The sequence below is a fragment of the Plasmodium yoelii genome, assembly GCF_900002385.2.
Source record: "Plasmodium yoelii strain 17X genome assembly, chromosome: 11".
Classification (NCBI taxonomy): domain Eukaryota; phylum Apicomplexa; class Aconoidasida; order Haemosporida; family Plasmodiidae; genus Plasmodium; species Plasmodium yoelii.
This window is the reverse complement of record NC_036183.2, coordinates 935,949-954,656: the sequence shown is the minus strand read 5'-3', so window position 1 is coordinate 954,656 and position 18,708 is coordinate 935,949. Positions and strand designations below refer to the sequence as shown.

Genomic DNA, 18,708 nt, shown 5'->3' with positions numbered 1-18,708 from the left:
AAAATATAATTTAATTACAACGGGTGGTAGATTGTTTATTTTTTTTACATATATATGTACATACTGAGAAAAAAAGACAAAGTATAAGGAAACAATAATGGAGTTTGGAAAAATCGATTTTAAGAAAATAAAGAGTTCATATTTAGAAAATGACTTAAAAATAAAAAATGTAGAAAAAGTAAAAACAAATTTGTATGCAAAAAATGATGAAATTCGCAAAATGCTAAGAACCAATAATGATGTTACAAGCTCTTTCAATAATTTACAATCATTAGAAATAACCTCAAGTAAGAATGATCTACATATGAAATCGGATTTTAATGATCTTAAAAGTTCTATAGATGATGCAGATAGCCTTATTGAAATGGAATGCCAAACAAATGAAGAAAAAAACAAAATATGGAACTGTGATGAATCTGATGAATGTATCGAATCGATACGCGTACAAGATCTAATGGATGAAAAAAACTTGGAAAATTTAAAAGGAGATGAAGAAAGTCATGATACTACAAAAAGAGAAATAAATGATAAATTTCAATTATCTGAATTTTTTAGAAAAACACAAAATGCTTATAAATCATTAAATTTAGAAAATTTATTTTTATGTAACAATATTAATGATCTAATTAATGATAAAAATTCAGACATAATTATTGGAAACTATCCTAATTATACACCAAAAGTATGTACAAATGAGAATAAAAATATTCAAAATAATATGATGGGAAAATTGGGAATAATAAAAACAATAGAAAGAAAAATTAAAAAAAATAAAAATACTTTCCCTATAGAAAATATTTATAACGCTTTTCGAGGCACTATAAACGATTTTATGGATTTATATGTTCAAAAAGAAGATAGGAACATTGAGTTAATGCATAATAAGCTATATGAAACAAACAATGTTTTGATTCATAAACCTGAAGTATATTTAAAGAATGAAAAAAATAGTGATATTGAAGAAAATATAAAAGGAAATTCGCCTATTTTAAAAAAATACTATATAGACAATAGCATATTTAATTCACCAAAACGCGATAATACTAATATAAAAAAAGAATTAGATCAAGAAAAGGAAAACAAAAAATGTGCAAAGAACACAATTAATAACAACTATAACGATAGTTGTAAGATTCAAACCAATAGTTTTTATCGTAAAAAAGAGGCATTTCAAAAAGAGAAAAATAGTAGTGAACATTTGCATGAAAAAAACATATTTTATGAAAAAGAAATATTAGAGGCTAGCAAATATGATACAGTTAGCTATTTTAATAAAGAAGAAATAAAAAAAGACAAATCATCGAATTATGATAATAATAAAGGTGTGATTCCGAGTGAAATAAATAAAAAGAACCAGAGAATAAATAAAAAATGTAATAAACATGTTTTTTCCCATGATTCAGACACCGAAAAATATGAATATTCAAATATAATTTCAGATTATTTATATAATCAAAAAAATGACAAAAAATTAAATATATATGGATTGTCAAAGGAGGACTATTCTAATGATAAAAATAAACAAGATACAGAAGAAGTATATTATGATAATGAAAATGATAAAACTATTGACATACAAGTTAATGATAAAAATGTTCTAGATATATCTCCATTAACTCATAAATACAAATATAGATCTAACATAATTTTAACGATAAATAAAATTAAAAATATAGAAAAAATAATTGAGATTAATTTAAATATTACCGATGTCCAATTAAAAATACCTGGTATGAGAATTGAAAATGTAATATTGCCTCATAAATATTCTAATGATATATTAAAAATACAAATAAAAACCTTGAGTGAGGAGAATGAAAATGACATAAAAACGAATAAAGAAACAAAAAATGAAGCAACTAGCTATTATCAACAAAGCGATAAAAATAGTACACAACCAAATTCTGATAATATGGTAATAAAAAAAAATATGATAGACAGAAAAACATGTTCAATAAAATGCTATTACGTACTTATACCATTAAATAATATAAACCACGAAATAATAAATAAAAGACTAATTTTAATAAATTCAACATATAAAGAAATGTATGAGAAAGAAAATTTATTACCAGATACTATATATTTAATACAATCTAAAAGTATTAGTTCGATAAAAGAAAAATACATGTATATTTCTATAAAAAAATGTGTAAATGGAATTTATTTATATCCTATTTTGAACGAAAACGTTTTAAACGATTTCAATAAAAATCCAATGATAAATTCACAAAATAATAACAGTACATTTAAACCAACATATGTTAGCCTATATAATGATGAAATAGACAGAGAGATTGGGAATTTGATAAATACAAATAAATTAATTAATAAAATAAAAATTAAAAAATTACCAGAGAAGGGGTATTACATAATAAATGACATTTGTTTTCGTTTCTTTTTCGATAAAAACAATGTGCTTGTTTGTGTTGATAATAATAGGAAGAGTAACAGTGGGATCAACCAAATTGGACAAAACTTAGAAATAGACCATATAGGACATGTTGAAACTGCGAATTACATATTTAATTTAATGTCTAGTAATTTTATAATTGTAAAAAGTTCATTAGATTTATTTCCATCTCATATATTCCCCTTAATAGAACAAGTAGTTTATTTTGATTTTATAGAAAAAAATGAATTATTAAAATTAAAATTTATAATGCATTTTCTAGCTATAACTGAAGCAATATGTATAAATTTATGTTTCCTTTTTAATATAAATGCACAAATCGATTCTTTATTTTATAAAAATCTTAAAGCTGTTCAAATTAAAGATGAAAATGATCAAAATAATTTCTTCACTTTTTTGTATACCTCATATGAAGAAAGGGTTCAAAATAATGGTAAGCATTGTCCTTATTTTTTGAATTATTCAAAACCTCTTATATTCCGATTTCAAAGTGAAAATGAATTGAATAATATTAGTCATGCCGATGTTGAAGGGCATACTAATTTGGGTAATACTTCAGATGAACATAGAATAAAATGTGAAGAGGAAATAAAAAAGAAAAAAGAAATTGAAAATGGGATAAAATTATTAAAAAAAACAAATGATAATGATTTTTTTATATATGATTATGCAAGAAAGCAATCTATTTTTCTGTACAATGCTATTAAAAATGATGATGCTATTAAGAATATAGAAAATAATTATGATAAAAAAAAGCAAATATTTTATACACATAGCTATACAAAAAAACAGTTTCAAGATTATTATATTAATATTTTGAATAGATATAATCAACTGCTACAAAAAGAAAAGCACAAAGAAGACTATTCTTTTAGAAGAGAGGTTGAAACATTACAATCTAATATCAGAGATGGTCAAGATGTAAAAAGCTATTTTGGTAAAAATGATAATAACATATTTTCAGGGGGTTTAAATCAGTTTGACAAATGTAATGAAAAAAAAAGAGAGGGTATTATTAAAAGTAGCAATAATAAGGAATGGCAAGATAATAAATATACAGATAATTATCAAAATAGTAAGCAAACTTTTAGTGATAAAAAATTTGAACAAAATATTTACACTGATGAAAATATTCAAAACTTAAATAATAACTTTAGTAACACAAATCAAGTTAACAATAATATGGAATATATCTTTCCAAAAAATCAGTGTCCCAGTAGAATACATAATGAAATTATACAAGAAGATTTTCCTTATGGAGAATATAAAAATCATGGAAAAAAAGAAGATGATGATGAATATCTAAAACATAAAGAAGATGATAATTTTCATTCATATAAAATTTATGAAAGTGTGAACATACCACATGACATTCAAAGCATGGAAGTACCTTATGAATTTCAGAATGTAGAAGATATTAAGAAAAGTATTGAACAAAATAACAATATTAGCAGTAGTTTTAGCGGGTTTAGCAGTTTTGGTGCTGAAAAAGGAAACGATATAAATGATTATTTGGAAAAAGAAGATAATATTAGAGAAATTAGTATAGATAGACATAAAAATGTGAATTTCATTGAATATAATAAAACATATAATGATGAATATAGTAGAAAATATTGCACTCAAAAAAATGATGATAATTTTTCTAAAATATATAAAAATAACAATTATGAAAATTCTCAAGAATATTCTAAAAATCAAGATTTCTCTTATTATTACAATCAGGATAATAATTTAAATAAAAATTATATGAACGAATATGAATCTATACAAAGTGATAATAAAAATATAAGCGATTCGAATAGCTTGGATAAGAGATGTAAATTAATTAGACAGAATGCAAATAACTTTTAAAATTTTCGGTTTCTAATAGTTATTTTACATCCTATGAGGAACAACAAAAGTAAAAAAATAATTGCAGACGAAAATAAAAAATATTTCATATTTACTTCAAGATTATGCATCTTTATTTTTCAAATAAAATATGGAAGTGTGTATGGAAGAGTTCTCACATTTTTTAGATAAAATTTTAATAAAATAAAATTAGTTGGAAAAAATTGATAAAAATCAACAATTGAAAACTAAAAAAATAATCTGAGATGTGAGTGAAAAAAAATAATGTTAAATGGAGACAATGAGAAAAAATAAAGCTACATGGAAAAAGTAAAGCTACATGGAAAAAATAAAGCTATATGGAAAAAACGCAAAAAATTGGGGTTTCTTATATAAAAGGCATAATAATTATGTAAATAAAACATGAACATTTTTAAAAATGTGAAAAAGATATTTTAAGATAAATATAAAAACAGAAAAAATGTATTTCGAAATGATTTGGAGTTGTATAATAAGCACACGATAATAGGAACAAATATAAATATATATATATAATGTACATAATATACCGTCTTATTTTTTTCATTTTGCAAAAATATGTCTTTTGTACCTTTTTCTAAACACATAATCATTTATACTTTGCAATTACGAATCAGTTGCACATGCATACATACATGTATATAGCCCTCATATTTTAGGTTAGTGTATATCGAAAGTATAAATAAATTTATACGTATGTATGCATGTATATATTATGAATTGTTCAAATATAGCTTGTATTAATAATCTATATTTCTCACAAAAGACTTTTGGCGCTTTTTATTATTCGCATCGCTTTCGTTGTAAATAGGTATATATAAATAGTAATAAAAATATCAAATAAATAATGATGAAAAAAATTAATAACTTGATTAATTCTTTTTTAAATCTCTGTGATACAAAATTTTTTAATTTATTAATTATTTTAACATTTGTATATTTCTTTTTTTTTTTGGTATTCCATTTATGATAATCGTCTTTTTTGACTGAGCTTTGCGTTTTTCCAGTTTGTTTGTTTGGTCCGTTTCTTTTATTTTGGTTTCTTTAAAGATGAAAAATTTTATGTAGAACAGTCAAATGTGATGGTATATATATACAACGGTATGATAGGCATGAAAATATATTAATTTTTATATAATAATTGAAGAATATATGAGGATTTTTTTTCGGGGTGTTTTATATATTGCCCTTTTGTATGCATTATTCGTTGTTTGAATTTGCACTATTTTCTTTTCTTGTGATTTGTATTTCTTACCCTTTATATAAATTAACGTATAATGTAGAATCCGAAGTAATTCGAAAGTATGTGTTTGAGAAAAAAAAGATATATGCTGGGTCTTCTGAATCGAAATAAATATCATAGTCGTCGCATTCGATGTTGATAAAACAGTTTTCTTGCAAAGAGTTTGCTGAAAACGTGTAAGAATTTACTTCGATTTTGTTAATAAATTGAAGGGAAGAAACGGAATGAAGATAGCGAAACGGAATGAAGGTAGCGAAACGGAATGAAGGTAGCGAAACGGAATGAAGGTAGCGAAACGGAATGAAGATAGCGAAACGGAATGAAGATAGCGAAACAGAATGACACTAGTGTTGGTACTACTTTTAAATGGGAAAATAAAATTTGGTCACTATTTTATTTTACTTACTATTTAACAAATTATACCCTTTTTTTAATTTTTTCTTCAAACTACATCCATATTGGCAAAAATGAAAATTTCCATGGCAAAAATATTGCCAATAACATGAAATATTTTCTAAATCATTTTTTTTATTTTCATCAAAAAAATTAACATAAATCATTTGGTAGCATAAGGACGCTACACAAAAATAGCTAAAAAGGCTTAAATAAAGAAACAAAACATTGTTCATATTTTTATAAGGACAAAGAAATAAGATGAAATAATAATTAAATCATAGGATTCTTTGCCCATAGATATATTCATATATCCTTATATCTTAATACTAAGTACATATCATTAATTTTTAAAGAATCTTTAGAATTAATAACTTTTTTTCCTCAATTTATTATAGCGTGTTATAATGTAGACAAAATAAAGCTTAGACTTTCATTATATTAAAAGCTGACTAATATTATTTATAAAAAATGTGTATATAATGATATTTCGATTTAATAAAAAATTTCATAATTATTTTATATTTTTATACATTTTTTTTTCTTTTCCTTAAAATATACTCCTTTTCCCATTAAAACTATAGTTCATTATGCATGCTCATATACAAACATGCATACATACAAACATACATATATCCTTGCACATAATATATATAGAATTTGTAGCAAATGCGACAATATTTATTTTAATATTTTTTTTTATAAACCTAAACCCTTTATTTTATTTACTTAATAAATTGGAGAAAAAAATATAATAAAATAAAGAAATAATTATGATAATACAATTTTTTTATCTATATTTCAAAATTTTAAGTATATCAATTTTTTCCCCATTTTTTTTCCCCCATTTTTTATCCCCATTTTTTTCCCCACTATATTTAATATATATGCATATTTTTGTAGTCATATAAATAAAATATTAAACTACTTCATAAGGAAGGAAAATAAATTTGAATTATCCTTATGGAAATATAATAATCGTTTTGTGTTTTTTTTTTTTTAGAATAATTGTTATTTAAAAAATTAAGGTAAAAATATAAAAACATAAAGACTCAAAACTTATCATAAAAGATATATTTTTACTGAAAAAAAATCACAATATATTATATATACATATGTATGTATATATATATAGTTAAAAATATGCATAATTGAAATAAAAGATTAAAATATAAATCTAATGGCTGTATTGATATAACCTTATGCATAAAAAAAAACAAAATAACTAAAACGGATGAGATAAACGAATAAGCATATATATATATAAATATAGAAGCGCATATATTTTGTTTTTTTCGAAACTAATTTTTAGTATTATATATATGTACATAATACACTTTGATAAGTAAGGAACTTAAAATGGAGGACAGAACTTTGAGTCAACAAGCAGAGTTGGAAACGGCTAGCCAAGTAGAATCTAAAACGGCTGGCCAAGTAGAATGTAAAACTCATGTCGCAGAGCATCTAACAGTTGAAAATTTTCCAGAAAACGTTCCAGAAAACGTTCCAGAAAAATGTGGAGAAAAGATAGTTGAAAAAATGACGCTTGGAGAATCAAATACAGGATCAATAATTCCAGAGAAAAAAATAAATTTTGATATATTTTGTTATTTAATTGGAATATATAAAAAACATGGTTTATATTATGATGAAATGGATCGATTTTTAGGATATGTTAACAGAAGGCGAATGAAACTTAGAAGAAGTGTTTTAAATAAAGTTAAAAAGGTTGGAAATAAATACACATCAAAAATATATAATCCAGATGTAATAAATGATAAATACTTTGAATTATTACTTTTAGATGTTGAAATATGTAGAGTTAGATATATAAAAATAAAAACAGATGTAAATAATTTAAAGGCACCATATAGATCTAAACATTGTTATTTAAGACGATTAAAAAAAGGACTAAAAAAAATAAAATTTTTGATTAATTCTGTAAGTAAAGCAATTGATAAAAATACTGAACTACAAATAAAATGTTATCATGCTTATACTGAAATTGCATATCTTTTAGAAATAAAAAAATATGAAGAATGTATATCTAAAATTGTCGAATTTTCAAAATTTGTTAAATTAATAAAAAGAATTACTGTAAATAATACAAGTATAGAATATGATAAAAAAAATGAAGAAGAAAATATAATAAATTTAAGTGAAAATATTATAGTGGAAAAAAGTAAAATATTTTTAGAGAACGAAAAAAGAATCAATGAAATTTATGAATACTTTTTATCGATTGTAAATTCATATGAACGTATATGCTTATATAATATTAAAAAAGATAATGTAAAAAAAAATAATGAAAAATTGCAAGAAGAAGATTTCGAAGAAACAAAAGATAAAATAACAGAAATAGAAACATATCAAAATGATGAAAAAGAAAGATTACAAATAGATTGTATAGATAATATTATTATTATTAAAATAAAAAATAAAACATATAAATTGATAAATGATGGAGCAAATGGTGGAGAAAATGATAGCATATTAAAAATAAAAAACATTTTAGACAATGATATAAAAACAGTGATAGAATATGATGAAATAATAAAATTAAATAAAATTTTTAATTTAAATGAAGAAATAAAAAATAACAATTTTATACTTATCAAATTTTTAGATAATTATGAATTATCTTTTTTAATAAATAAATATGGAAATTTATTTTCAATATATAATAATTGTTTATCAATAGTTCATGAAGAATTAGTTAAATCAACACATGGAAATTTAAATAAAAATAAAAATAATTCTAATAATGATAATATTCTTATGGAAAAAATTTGGAATAATTTAGAAAATTATTTATTATGTGAAAAATTATATGTAGATACAGAAAGGATAATTATAATTCTAATGAAAAATTTATATAATGTATTAAATATGAATAATAATTTAAAAGGGTTTAATTTTTTTAATAAAAAAACATTAGATGATATTGTAGATAAAATGCCATTATTACATTCTGCATATAGATATGCAGATATGCTTAAACAAAATATTGAAGAATTAAAAAATATTGAAAATATAGATATTTTTATTAATATGTTACAAATTATTAAAAATGTAAAATCTTTTTCATTAGCTTGTTATTATGCTTTAAAAGAAAAAAATGCAGAAGCATATGCATTATTTGATTTAATTAAATCTAGAAATTATATTTATATAAATATTGATAATTCTGAACATTATAATAATAAATCTTTGGTACGTGTTTCGATTCTATTTAACAGATTACAAGATATTTTATCGATTCTTAATAATCATTTTTATTTTAAACACTTAGCAATATTTGCATTACAAATAAAAACGAAATCTATTATCAAAGATAAAACTTTATTTAATATAGATCATACATTGTTTCAACGAAAAATGAAACAAATATATTTAAACCCTATCCATATTGATATGACACAAATATTCCTTGAACCTTCTTTATTAGCCAAAAACATTCAACAAGAAAAAAAAACATCTGGATTGAGGGGGCTTATACAATCATTTTGGAAATAAACAAGTTTACCAATTGGCACTCATATATACACACTACGCCCACTCGGCATCCGCTCGGTATTAACTCGCTTTTATTTCAACTCGTTTTTATTTTTAACTCGTTTTTATTTTCAACTCGTTTTTATTTTCACCTCGTTTTTATTTCAACTCGCTTTTATTTTGTTACATGCGTAACACCAACATGGTACATGGAAATATGCTACCCTGACCTTCCTATTTTCTACAATCATGATTTTTCTTTGATGAATGAAAAATCCATTAAATTGAGAAAGCAAGCAAAATTAGCAATGTTGAAAATGCACATGTTAAAACTGAACTCAATTTTTTACATGTTAAAACTGGAACTCAATTTTTACATGTTAAAACTGGAACTCAATTTTTACATGTCAAAACTAAACTCAAACTTTTTTTAATGACATTTCTATCTTTTAATTGTTAATGAAAAGGTAACATATAACATACAAGTATTTACGTGTGTATTTACGTATGCATGTGTAATTTATTCCAAATATGTTTGCATTTTTTATTTAATACGGTGTGTGAAAAGCATAAGGTAATTCTTTTGGGGTGTTTTATTTTTTTTTAATATAGTTTTTTTTTAAATTTTTACAATAATGTTGAAAAAAAAAAATAATACATATAACATAATAATAGAGATAATTAAAAGATAGGCATATATTGTATATATAGGTAATTGGTACGAATGTTGCAAAACGGCTATGTGTACATACACTCACGTGTTAAAAATAAAAATTATCTACTTAAATATATGTACAAATTTTATAATTTATCACATTTTAACGCTATCTTCGTTTCGCTAGTTAGATTTATACATATACATATACATGTACATGTACATATAGATATACACACTTAACCACTCAATTCCATAATAGATTGAACTAAATCGTTGTTATTTTTTTTCAAAACTTCAATGGCCTTTTCTTTGGTACATTTTGTTTGAGAAATTATTAATTCGACATCATCCATTGATACATCTTTTGCTTGTTCGCCTAAAAAAAATACATGCATATTAAAAATTGTTGAAATATAAACATGATAAAATAAATAGTTACATGGATATACAACATGCTGAACATTTTATTTTTATAAAAAAAAAAAAAAAAAAAAAAAAAAATATATACCATTTTCTAAGTCTTGAACTTTTTCGTCAGCTTTTTCAGCATCTTCAAAATTGACTTCTTGTTCAGCAGGAGTTTCACCTTCATTTGGGTTATTTTCTGGAAGGAGGCCTATAAATAAAATTCATAAAATAATAAAAATTTGTACATATACGTGTAAATATATATATAGGCATAGGGTTTTATTATTATTTTTTTGTAGCATTACTGTTAAATGAATTTGTTATTTCATCTGTTTTTGCATCCCCAAATATGACATAAGAGTCAGTTCCTTCTATTTGATATATATCAACATTGGAAACGGCAAATATCATTTTTTGTGATTTCTTAATTATAACTTTGTGGGTATTTGGAATTGCCTTTAAGCCAAGTTTTACAAGCATTTTTCTAGCTCTTCTTTCCCCTTTACTCATTTTTGGCCTATTGGGGGGATTCAAAATATTTTGGTTTTCTTCATTTTCTTCACAAGAAGAGCTTGATGATATTTCATCTTTTGAATTTATTTTATCGTCTTGCATTTTTATCTGTTTTTTTCAAAATTAAGAAAATAAGGATAATAAATATGTATCCATATATGATATGCAATATTAACTTCTATATGTACACAAAATTGCTTAATTTTTATATTTTTTTTTTTATACCAATATTTTTAATTTTTATTTTTTATATAATCCTTAAATTATGAAAATAATTAAATTCTCAATATTAGGAAGTAATAATTTTAATTAAAAATAGCGTTAATCAAAAATAGCGTTAATCAAAAATAGCGTTAATTAAAAATAGCGTTAATTAAAAATAGCGTTAATTATAAAACATCGTTAATTATAAAACAACGTTAATTATAAAACAACGTTAATTATAATATTTATTATTCATAAAAAATAATATTTAATGTTATTTCTCAATCGCTTATTATTTGGCCATTTGTTTGTTCGTTTTTTTAGTCGCTAAAAAAATGGGTAAAATCAACAAAAATTCAAGAGAGGAAAATAAAAAATCGAGACTATTTTTATACCTATATAGGATTTAATTATGTACGTGTTTTTCTAAACTTATATTTCCTTTTTAAGGGGGAGCATAATATATATATATATTTCAATTTTTAAAGCACAAAAAATATAATGCTATATGTGCTATATATAATTAATTTTACAAAAATAGTAACCAGGGGTTTTATTGGAGTATGCAGAAATAACCCGTATAAAAATTTGCATGTCTGTTATATGCATATTATAATATATAAGAATATATAGTACTTTTTTTCATATCAAAACATAATGTGAATATGTATACATTTTTTATAACCAGGAAAAAAATGCGCCCGATATTATGCCGCTCATTTATTTAATTTCGTTAATTTTGATATTTACTCAATACACGTACAATACTATGTAGGTAAGCATTATTATCAGCATATTTATTATGCATATTGTTATATGTATACATTATGTGCCGCTATCCCTATTCTTGCAAGTATGAGTACACAATTTATGATTTAATATGGCATGTAAAAGGGGAATAAATAAAATAAATTACATATAAAAATAGTGGTATAATAAACTATATATAAAAACAGTGGTATAATATATATTGCAAAATATGAATGCCCTAAATTTTTAATTACGTGGAAAAGCTAAAAATAGTAAAAATAGTAAAAACAGTAAAAATAGTAAAAATAGTAAAAATAGTAAAAATAGTAAAAATAATAAAAATACATAATACTTTGATATTAATAAAATGTAAAAATACTTTTACATATAAAATATATATTATATTTTTGTAAATTTTCAACTTTATAATTTATTAAAAATTGTACATGTAATAATAATAAATGAAAGCATAGCTATATATATTTTATTAACAATTTAATTTATTTTATTATTATAATAATAATATGGCTATAATTAATATTTCATTTTGTTCAAATTGATATACATACATATATGTATATTTTATTTTATGCTTTATCAATCACCTCACCTCCTCTTTTATCTTATATTAATTTAAACATAAGTCAAAATTTTGAAAAAAACTAGTATTTTCCATTCTATATAATTCAAAAAGTAGGTGTAATTTATATAGTCACTTCATATTGTATGCATAAATTAATGCCCCCCAATGTAGACATTTGCTAGTTTCCCATACAAGTTCAAATATATCCAAATAAATAAGCGTATATATATGTATTTATTTATTTGGTTATTTATTTGGTTATGTTTGGTGGTTAACCATGTTTAAAGATCATTTGGTTTGTTGTTTGCCATTTTTTAAAATGTGTGTATTAAAAAAACAAAAAAATAAAGATATAATAAAATAGTAAGAAATAGTAAAGCAAATGGACAAACACAAGTACAAATAAGCGAGTAAATTAAAAAAAAAAAAAAAAAAAAAAGTATAATGTGAAAAATACGAAAGATGGTATTATTATTGTTTTGGTATATTTAATTATTTTCAAAAAAACGTTAATAGAATGTGTAAAAATTTGTATTTTTGTTTTTTTTTCAAATGTTAGCATATTTTAAGTTTTGCCAAAATTCTTCTTCCTCCTTTTGTTCTACATTATTTGGCAAATCCTTTAAATCTTTTTTTATTTTTTTTATAATATTAAAAATATAGCAAATTATATTTTTATCTTTTATGCTGTTATACATGTCTCGGAAGTTTATTGAATGAACTGCCCACCCTACAATTAAAAAAAGTATGTACAAAATGTGTGCAAAGTATGTACAAAATGTGTGCAAAATGAAAGTAACTAGCCAACTAAGAATATAGCGGCTAAAATTGAAAATAATGACATTAAATATATTTTATGCAATATTATAGTTGTACCTTTTAAGGCAAGTTGTTTTTGTCTCAATTCCACAGATAGCAAGGGTTTGTGCGAAGGGTATAAAACATCCTAAGTGAATAAAAAAGCATAAAAATAATATATAAGAGTAAGGAAGTGTATAACAAATTTAACAACATTTGTACGTATATGTTCAAGTATACATATCTTGACACAATGTAAGTTTCAATTCTTACTTCATAATATATTATATCTATCAAATGCCTTTCATGAGGAAATGAACAGCAAATGTGATAAATATTTTCATACGTATATGACCCTTTGTATTGTACATTTAGCTGCAGTAAAGAAAGAAAAAAAAATAAAAAAATAAAAAAAAAATAAAAAAAAAAAAAAAACGAATACTAGCAAATATAAACGTTGTAATAACAAATTATACACACGCTTTTAAATGTAGAGAAATATAAAATCGAAATAAATGTGCATGTATATTTCTTACGAAATTAAGAATATCAGATATGACATTGTCAAAATGAAACATTTTGATTTTTTTTTTATCCTTTTTTGAAGTTATAGGAGTTGCATTATTTATATCACTAAGATTGTAATTTAAAATGTAATAAAAATATTTAGCAATTGTTATATTGTTATCTATATTTTGGTCTATTTTAGGATTATTTAAAAGGTTGTTAATAATATTATGATTTTTTTTTATATCAATAAAATTAAAATTTGTTTTTTCATAATTTAAATCTAAAAATATATGTTCGTCATTTACATATACATTATTTATTACTTTATTCCATGTATATTCAATACTTTTATTTTTTGAAAAAAAATTTGAGAAATTATAAATATGATAACACACTTGTTTTGATATTTTGATAAATTCATAGCTATAAAAATTGTCATTATATTTTGAAATTTCACATAATATATGATATAAATAATTATATTTATTTAGTATAATATTTATATATAATAGTTTTAACAATATTAATGACGTTTGTTCATTTCCAATCTCTATATAATTAGACAATCCATCATTTTCTTCATAAATTAAATTAAAGCTTGTTAATGATTTCAAATTTTGATCATTTTTATCTTTATCTGTATGTTCACTCATTATTTTGTCATTCCCATTTATTGTAGTATTTGCTTGTGCTTGATATTTTAAATTAGTATTATTATTATTATTATTATTATTATTATCATTATTATTATCATTATTATTATTTATTTTTTTTTTTTTTTCTATATTATAACCATATCTATTGTCCATATACTCTTGTGATAACTTTATAACTGTATTTAATTTATTATTCGTCAATGTTAGTATATATAAAAAATTTATCAACATAAAAGAACTAATTGTTTTTTTTTCTACAGTTATCATGTGTTCTATAGCATCATACATTTTTAAAATATTGTCATCTTCATAATGTATATTAAAACATGCATAACAAAGTGCTATACAACTATTTAGGTCGACATTGTTTTTTTTTTTGCTTAAGCTATTATACATATCATTTATTTCGATATTATCATCATCATTTTTTGTGATTCGTTTTTCTGCATTTTCAGAAATATTACTTGTAATTGATACATCATTATTCGTTGTTTTTTTATCCACAATATATGGTGCAATATCTTTATCCGATTTTTTCTCAATTTTTGAAAATACTGTATCATTATTTATCAAGTCCCGTTTCTTTTCCTCTAAAATATTTGAAAAAGTCATATTAAATTCATTTTGATATGAATAATCAGGTTCTTCATAATTGTTCAATATAGTACTTGTTATGGAATTAATTTTTTTTTTAAAAACTTGTAAAAGTTTTGGTCTTCTAGACATATGTGTTAAGGCAATGAATTTGAGATTAGTATTTGCTGTTATATTACTTAAAAAAATTAAGAACTCAATATTTGAACATTTTAATAAAATAGGAATAATTTGTCTCATTATCATATTTATTATTACAGGGTCATATGTATTAACATTTTTCATAATTATTAATAAATTATTAACATCTTTTATATTTAATTGCCAAAAATTGTTAAGCCTTATTTTTATTTGTTCATATAATAAATCATTAATATTAGGAAAATAAATTTCTTCTCTATCAAGGTGTAATTCTTCTAAGCTTACTCCTTCTTCAAATATATCAATATAATTTTTTTCACAAGTTTTATTATTGTCATAAAATGAGTTTGATAATAAAATATCACCTTCTTGATTTTGGATATTAGCATTATTAGTCATGTTTGCAGAACTATTGTGGGGAGAAAAAGTGAGATAGCCTTGAGTTGTGTATTTTTCCAAATCGTTCATAATAAGCATTATATTAAGACAATCTTCTCCCGTCAATAATTTATATTTTATTTTTATTTGATCAAAAATATAAGATATTAAATTAAAAACATGAATATTATGTAGATTCAAATAAGATACATTTTTTAATGCATACAAAATTGTAGTTAAATTTTCTAAATATAATAATTTTCTAATTTGATAAATTTGCTGAACTAATAAATAATAATATTTATGATCATATAAATCTAAAAAAGAAGAATAATAAATTATATTTGTTAATTGTAAAGGTGTAAAAGAATATAAATTTTTTATAATTTTATTTTTTAAATGAGTAAATAAATATTTATATCTATAATTATATTTAATTCGACTTAGACATGTTAATATAGATATTATATCTTTAGTAGTAATATCTTTTATATTCTCATTAATTTTAGTTAATATATTTATATATAAATCTGGGTTATCAATATTTGCATATGTATAGGACCATAAAATCATACATAAATTCTTCATATTCATATTGTGTATATAAACATTAATAAAATTTGGAAAAATATCATTAAATAAATGTTCATCATATTCATTTAATTTAACTAATGAATATATTATATTTATTATATCTATATAATTAGTATTATTTATATTTTTTTCAATTATTTTTTTCATATTTTTTATTAATTTACTAGTATAATTGATATTACTAAAAGACCATAATATATTACTAACATTTTTCATATTTAATTCATTCATATTTTCTTCTATTTTTTTAGAAAGCTCATAATATACATATATATCTTTATATTTTAGTTTTGATAGTGAAGTGAGTAAGCATATAACATCATTAAGGCAATTAAAATTTTTTATATTATTTTTAACAATATCTATAACTTTCATTTTTAAAATTCTACTCTCATTAGTTTCAATTAGTATATTACTTATGCTATATAATATACTAGAAATGTGTTTAGGTTCAGCTTTATCTAATTTATTATTTATACAATTTATTATATCATTAAAAAAATAAGGAAGATGATCTATTTTAACAAAAGCATAAAAAATTTGTACTAAACTTGGTAATTCAAAAGTATTTATATTTTCTTCTACTTTTTTTATTATATTTAAATACATAGGATTTCTCATTATACTTTGTTTTTGATATGAATCTATAATTTTAGACATTTTAATTAACCCACTACTTAAATTTATATTATCACAATTATCTAAATTATTATATATAACACTTATTAATCCTGTTACATTTTTTTCTTTTTTTATTTCTTTTTGTATTATTAAGTTATCTATATTTCCATCAACAATAGTACTTAGATTTTCTCCTCCGATTTTTTTTACTATTTCTGCTGCATTTATTTCTATTAAATTTTGTTCATCATTTCCAACTAATTTGTCTTCTTTTTTTATGATAATTTTTTCTATGCATTTTTTTGCAGATATATCATTTAGTTCCTCTACAAATAATTGATTATTTAATAAATTATCATTAGATATTTGATTACAATTTTTATTTTTTACATTCAAATCATTAATTAATATATTACTTCCTATTTGTTTGTTTTTGTTACTATAGTCATTAATATTATAATTTCCTACATGTCTTTTCATATCTTCACTAATTATATTATTTAAGCAAAAATCATTATCATCATTTTTTTTTGTTTCTTTATATTCATCTACTGATTTATTATTAATTTTTTTAGAATTTTCATCATATATTTCATCATAAGATTTTATATCATTAATATATTTGTGTTCTCCTTCTAAAAATGTATCAATATCATTATATATATTATTATTTTTCAATATTTTTTTTTTATGTTTTTTTTCTATATTATTTATTTCTTCTTTTTTTTTATCATCATTTGTTCTAAATTTGTGTGTATCATTAATTTGTTGATTAACATATTTTTCTTCTTTTATAATTTTTTCATATTCTTTATTTGCTTTCTTGTCAAGCTCTTTTTTATATAGTTTTAATTTTTTTTTATTTTTTAATTCTTCTTCTTTTTCTTTTAAAATTTCCCATAGACTCTTTTCTGTATCTTCAATTTGTAAATTGTTTTTACTAAATCGGTTGCCCTTACCCTTGCTATTGCTACTACTACTATTATTGTTATATTTATTTATAAAATTTAAGTAATTTTCATTATTTAACAAAAATTCACTAGTATCCGTATTGTTTTTATTTATAATTTTAACTGTGCTATAATCTTCTTTTTCAAATTTGTTTTCATCAAATATTTTAGTAAACTCATTTTGCTTTTCTCTATATATTTCATCTTGTTCTACATTATTTTTTCTTTCTGTACATATATTTTTATGATCATCTATAATATTTTCGCACACTTTTTTTCCTCGTTCATCTTCGTATGTTTCATTATTTGTATATATTGTTCTGTTAAATAAATATTTTCCTCGAATATCACTAATTAGTGAGTTGGCATATGTTTTTTCTACACCTCCGGAAAGACTTGAAATACATTTATTAGCATTTCGAAGTATATAATTTTTCATTATGACTTTATAATTATATATTTATTTGTTGTTTCCTTAAAAAGCCCATTCTTAAATACACCTGATGTGTCATACTTACACAAATTATAGCTACTAAATGTGAGCTATTATTTTATGAATATAATATATATGCATAATATATAGTATATATTAAATAAAAGGGAATGCATATACCATTTTACTGTTTTTATTATGCAAAATCAATTATATCATAAATTCATAAAGCCAATATGATTTATTTATTTTATTTTTTATACCAAACATTGTTTTTGTACTATTTCAACATACATAATGTATATATATAGAGAAAACAGCATTCCCTCAATATATATTATACATTTTTTTTTTTTTTTTTTTAATTAACTTAATTTGTGTATTGTGCATATTTATATATTTATTTATTTTTTTCATTTTTTCAAGTCGAAAAAAATTTTATAATAATATAACTATATACTATTGTAACGATATATTCTCCAAAATATATTGTATGTATTA

The 18,708-nt window shown here is 21.6% G+C and overlaps 5 protein-coding genes across 5 annotated transcripts; 2 read left to right on the top strand and 3 right to left on the bottom strand.

Annotated features, from left to right (window-relative positions):
• Nucleotides 1-97: 97 nt before the first annotated feature.
• Nucleotides 98-4,267, top strand: PY17X_1122400 (conserved Plasmodium protein, unknown function; the record flags this gene model as incomplete). The annotated part of the gene is made up of 1 exon (XM_724144.1): nt 98-4,267. One exon carries the CDS (start codon nt 98-100, stop codon nt 4,265-4,267), a length of 4,170 nt encoding a protein of 1,389 aa, XP_729237.1.
• An 801-nt stretch (nt 4,268-5,068) lies between these two features.
• PY17X_1122300 (conserved Plasmodium protein, unknown function) lies at nt 5,069-6,157 on the bottom strand (the record flags this gene model as incomplete). Its single annotated transcript, XM_022956510.1, has 3 exons — nt 5,069-5,327; nt 5,541-5,694; nt 5,935-6,157. The coding sequence occupies 3 exons, from the start codon at nt 6,155-6,157 to the stop codon at nt 5,069-5,071; spliced, it is 636 nt and encodes a 211-aa protein (XP_022812404.1).
• A 1,123-nt stretch (nt 6,158-7,280) lies between these two features.
• Nucleotides 7,281-9,437, top strand: PY17X_1122200 (signal recognition particle subunit SRP68, putative; the record flags this gene model as incomplete). Its single annotated transcript, XM_724142.1, has 1 exon — nt 7,281-9,437. One exon carries the CDS (start codon nt 7,281-7,283, stop codon nt 9,435-9,437), a length of 2,157 nt encoding a protein of 718 aa, XP_729235.1.
• An 873-nt stretch (nt 9,438-10,310) lies between these two features.
• Nucleotides 10,311-11,097, bottom strand: PY17X_1122100 (uncharacterized protein; the record flags this gene model as incomplete). The annotated part of the gene is made up of 3 exons (XM_724141.1): nt 10,311-10,450; nt 10,583-10,690; nt 10,788-11,097. 3 exons carry the CDS (start codon nt 11,095-11,097, stop codon nt 10,311-10,313), a joined length of 558 nt encoding a protein of 185 aa, XP_729234.1.
• A 1,983-nt stretch (nt 11,098-13,080) lies between these two features.
• On the bottom strand, nt 13,081-18,213 carry PY17X_1122000 (conserved Plasmodium protein, unknown function; the record flags this gene model as incomplete). The annotated part of the gene is made up of 4 exons (XM_022956508.1): nt 13,081-13,262; nt 13,409-13,478; nt 13,604-13,705; nt 13,867-18,213. 4 exons carry the CDS (start codon nt 18,211-18,213, stop codon nt 13,081-13,083), a joined length of 4,701 nt encoding a protein of 1,566 aa, XP_022812403.1.
• Nucleotides 18,214-18,708: the final 495 nt, after the last annotated feature.